Here is a 5,000-nt window from a genome sequence, read left to right on the forward strand (position 1 = left end):
GTGAAACTAGGGCAAGACGAAGAAAACTAGCTGGAGACATGGAGTCGATTGGAAAAGCAATGCTGCGTGGGACTTACCAGCAAATGGCTCACAAAATGTGGCACCATAAACTTATTAAAGTGGAAGTTATGAAATATGTCATTCGGGCTTTAGCTTCTGAGTGTGCTGAACTTTGTTCAACTAAGAATTACTCAATGGCAAGACAATGTGGCAGTGAAGACAAGCTTAAATTTCAGCCAGAGGCCCTGTGCCAAGAGTGGAAAGAGAGAGCACCATTGTTTTATTCACTTTTATTGTCTTGTGCATTGTCATCAAGGAGAAGAGATGTTAAGACTGTGACTTGGCTACCAAGTGTGGCATTGGCTGGAGCAATTCTTCTACGTGAAAGATCAAGGGGTATAGAAGCTATGCAGTTGCTGGTTACTACTATAATTAAATCAAGTGGCAGTCAGGTGCGCTTGTTGACTCATGCAAATAATTTTTTACGTATTCCCTGTAAGTCTTAATATTCTTTTGTCGGTGTGCTGGGTCCTAGATAGGGAGGGATTGTTTGGAACCAGTACATCTGTATGTACAGTGACAATGATTACACTGCACCTGAAATTTAATAATAATAATAATTATTATTTTTACAAAACATTTTCTTGTTTTCTGTTTCAGGCAATGTTGACCCGTTTAAATGCCATGCGACTAACCGTCTCCAGTAGTCGTTTCTTAAAGGTGATGGATAAATATGCTGTCACATTTGATGAAATGTTAGCGAAGCAACACAACCTCAGCCAAGCTGCCTTGCCATTAACAAGTGTAACAGAAGAGATGAATACAGTTCCATTATTGTCGAATGTGCAGCAAGTCAACTGCGAGGCTGACCTTCGATCCTCACCAACCTGTACTGAAAAATGCAGTCAAAACCAATTTGTTCAGAACATAGCGATACCTACAGTGGTTTCTGTTTCTCAAGTCTGTACAGAAGCACAGGTGGATCCGAGTTCTCCACTTATTGAAGCAGCAGTTATAGACCCTTCAAATGGCTTCAATATTGTGGTGGACAACTGGGATTTAAGACAAGATTTACGTCACATGACGTCTGACCACCAGAACACTGATATCCATTGGGTAAATCATAACATTGTGGAAAACCGCATTTCTGGCAATGATTTACCTGATGACAAACCACTGAAGAATGTTCAGGATGTAGAAAACAAAGATCTAATTCCATCCTTTGCTGACCACAAGGAGCTCTACACCAATTACCTCATACATATTTAGAGAATCCTAACAAGGCGCATCCCAGCTTTGCATTGCCTCTTGGACCATGTGCCAAAACATATTCGACACAAACACTCTTACGCAATGAGTAAAAAGAGTAAAAAGGTAAGCCCCAAAGCAAAGCGTCCTTTCAGGTATAACACAATGCAAAAATCAAAATAGTTTTCAGCATGTTAATTTTCTGTTAGTGAGTACCATATGTGGATTAAGCAGTGTATTTTGACTCTCATGCAAAAAAAAAAAAAAAAAATGGAAGTGGAAATGATGAATTGGTTTTGCAAAGGATCAGTGACACTCTTGTTCAATGGCTTCGCATACAGTACTTGCATATACAATTTGCTCACTACTTAGGGCATAATCATCCTTAACATTTCAGGTGCAGATGGGTATGATTTTTAAGTCAGAGGTGTCTAATGAAGGCATTGTGAATGTGCTTCAGCATGTGCAGCAGTACTTGCCAAAAGTTAATGAAGGAGAGGAAGTCATCTTTGCAGAACAAGGGCTAGTGGGGGATCAATTTACAATCGAAAGAGCTGTGAATGCTCTGAAATCCATGGCAAATGGGTACACCCCTTTGAAGCGTCTAGAAGGATTTCATTTTGGGATAGCTGACTGGCTTGCTGGTGTAAAGTTCTTGAATGTATGTGAACCAGGTTTAAGACTAGAAGAGAAATGGATTATCTGCCAGAACGCAAATATAGTTAAGAAGTTCTATGAATATGTATAAACTGTTTGAATGTAAAGAAAATGAAGTGTAACTCAACTAGCCCATACCCATGTCTGCAACTTATGTAAATGATTCATGAAAACAAAAATGAAATCTTTCATAATAAAACGGCTAAATTCCACTCGTTTTCTGACCGGATCCAGTAATAATTCTATCAACGAGGCAAGCTTTACTTTAAGATCAGTCAGTGGGCCACATTTAAGAGACGAGAACACTTGTATTGGTATTCGTATTTGATATAGCCCGATTTTTTTTTTTCGGAGCGTTAATGAACACATGAGAAGTATCGATTTGACTCTACAAGACCTGAGTTTTACGAGATCATCGTTCAGAATCGCAAAACCAGTTTGGGATAGATTCTCACGTTTTCCCGGAAACATTATGCCTTCATTTAGTTTTCATATATCGATATTCCAACTTTGTCATCAAAACTTTGTTTTTATGGTTATGTAAAGGTGACTATTATGTATGATGAAAACAGAAAATCAGGCAGTCGTCAAGGTTTACCAATTCTTTAAACTTTTTCTCTTCTGGTCAATTCTAGGAACAGATGAGACCTCAACAAACTCTTGCAATTTCAGTGCACATTAAACTTGTTAAAGATAACAAATATCTGGAAAGAAAAGATGACTTCGTGTCTTATCCTCTGTTTTAGTCACGACCCTGTTTAAATCTCAGAGTGTTTACCATATTATAATTCCGTTCAAGGGAAGCGGAAACACATACTAATTGTGTTCTCACAGGTATCGACAGTCATCCCGATCGAACGACATCTTGTACACGTTACGACACCCAACGACAAACACTTAACTTACGACCTAATTACAATATAAAAAAAATGCGAACAGTGAGACATTAATCGCGAACTAGACATTTGACGTGTCCCATATCTTAAATTGGTTTCTTGGAATGTTCAGCCTTCTCTTTGTCTTACGACTCTAAGGACTCTAACTAATTTACATTTTAGCCACAAAGATTAAGTTGTCAGCTCACGGCCACATCGAAAGCCCAAATAGGATGTGCAATATCGAGCACGGCGCAAGCGTAGGTTTATACTTAGTACCGGTACTTTTGGTAACATCAAGGTGGTTCCCAGAACTTGGAACGTATTTGACCCTCTTTAATGATTCTTGTTTGCATTATCAGGGAATATAGCAATCACTTTTAATCTAGTTTATTAAAGAAAAAATCACTTTGTATAATTAATTAATAAATGACAAGGAATTATTAATGCTAAACGAACTCTACAAAACACGATTATTTGCCTTGTCAGTGATTTTTCAAAACATAACGTACGACCTTGTAGGAAAACTTCACATATTAGACACTTTCAACCAATCACGGAATGCTTTAATTAAAGTGTTAATTACTGTTGAAAAATAATCAACACAGGGGGTACATTTATTGCTGGACATATAGAGGCCACCAAGATGAAAATACAGGTATAATATATAGAAATATTTTTAAGTCGAATTGTCTCAAGTGAAACGAGATAAAGTAGCTAACTGTAATGACTAAAATAGTCTTAACCAGTGCGTGTGTTTGTGTGTGTGGCCTTATGTGTTGCACCAAGACGCGGGAGGGATTAGGACCTGTTTTTCTTGCCAAAATGGACAGAAAAAATAGGATAATAATTTCCCAGAATACTTCAAAGGTCAAAAGCTCTCCACAAAACAGTATGGAATATCACCTCGTTTACTTAAAATTCTTGCGTTAAAATGCCAACAAGAAGCAGCCAAAACATAGTAAAAAGTAATCAGTCGCTAAAAAGCCACACACACACACACACAAATAAATCAAAATGTCTTCCTTAACGAAATTTAGTGGTATTAAAATTGCATGTCGGTTCTCCATACTTAATAACAAGTAAACCTAGTTTACTTTACCTGCCACACACTGCAGAGATATGGTCAACTTGCTACAAGGTTGTCAACAAAAATGTTACATAACAGAAACGTTTGCAGCATAAGAAGGATTCAAACATGTGCTGCGGAAAAAGAGTCAACTTGCCAAATGTTAAGTACAACAGTTTTCTCTGAGAATGTTGGCAAATCGTCACAAAAATGTAACTAACCCCACATTAATGCCTTCAACGCAGATCCACCAATTGCGGCGGGTACGATACGACGAACCATTGACTTGAGGTTATCCCAGACGTAACGTTTAAGGGGTTTGCGCACACATCGACCACGAATATTGCAAGATTGATCTTCAGAAAAGTAATATTCCCAATCTCCTTCACCAGCCTTAATAACAAACTGCCTGTCTGGCTGTGCAAAAATGAAAGCGGCGTTTCTCATGTCGGCCCCATCATCAAGAGCAAGTGGGATAAAGGAGATTGCTGCTTGTAAAAAACGCAAGGTTGTATAGCCAGTGTCATCTAGGTATCGGTGTTGGCCTTCATTTCCGCATCGTTTTATCAGTTCTCGTCCAAGAACGGTGGACGTGATCTTCTTTACGTGGATTCTAACATTACGAGGGTAATCCTGAAAGAGAAGGAACACAAATTCAGTTAATTTGGAACCTTAATATGGATCAAATAAAGTGGGAAAAGCAATTAATGCGTCAAAGATCATTTACCATGGCATGGAACGTTCCAAAGATGCTGTGCCTTTTAACTGTAGGCATGTGGTAAACGACCCCCGTAATTATTTTCTTTCAAGTTCCAGAAGAGGCTCTTCCGTTTACATAGATCCTTGAGTAAATAATAATTCTACCAACTAGGGAAGCTTTACTCAAAGATGAGTTTGTGGGAAACATTTAAAGACAAGAGCACTTGTATTCGTATTTGAAATGGCTCGTAACATGTTTCCGAAATGTAACAGAAGCATGAGTAGTATCGAGTTGATGACTCCACTAAAAAGCATCTTTCAGAACGTGACGGAAAAGCAAATAATGTAGACTAACACGGTTTTCCCGGAAACTAGTACAGAGTAAGAATGCTTCGACAATGACTTCCCTTTTTTTAAACAGATTTTAACTTTGTGACCATTAAACCTCATTT

The 5,000-nt window shown here is 38.2% G+C and overlaps 2 protein-coding genes across 3 annotated transcripts in view; one reads left to right on the forward strand and one right to left on the reverse strand.

The window, feature by feature from the left end:
- The window catches only part of LOC138034789 (uncharacterized), a 6,282-nt gene extending 1,909 nt beyond the window's left edge, over positions 1-4,373 (forward strand). The window contains exons 2-4 of one of the 2 annotated variants that reach the window (XR_011129205.1): positions 1-452; positions 661-1,374; positions 1,646-4,373. The exon at positions 1-452 is cut by the window's left edge and continues 19 nt beyond it. Coding sequence is in view for 1 of the 2 variants with exons in the window: in XM_068881896.1 (XP_068737997.1) it covers positions 1-452; positions 661-1,269 (1,061 nt within the window). In the remaining variant the exon portion in view is untranslated. Of the gene's footprint in view, positions 453-660 lie in introns of both variants that reach the window. The other variant, XM_068881896.1, reaches the window with a different exon arrangement.
- LOC138034790 (uncharacterized) overlaps positions 3,155-5,000 on the reverse strand; it is a 2,549-nt gene continuing 703 nt past the window's right edge. The window contains exon 2 of the mRNA XM_068881897.1: positions 3,155-4,482. Within this exon, the coding sequence (XP_068737998.1) occupies positions 4,066-4,482 (417 nt within the window). The 3' untranslated portion in view covers positions 3,155-4,065. The remainder of the gene's footprint in view (positions 4,483-5,000) is intronic.

Source organism: Montipora capricornis, unplaced genomic scaffold, assembly GCF_036669925.1.
Source record: "Montipora capricornis isolate CH-2021 unplaced genomic scaffold, ASM3666992v2 scaffold_182, whole genome shotgun sequence".
Lineage (NCBI taxonomy): Eukaryota > Metazoa > Cnidaria > Anthozoa > Scleractinia > Acroporidae > Montipora > Montipora capricornis.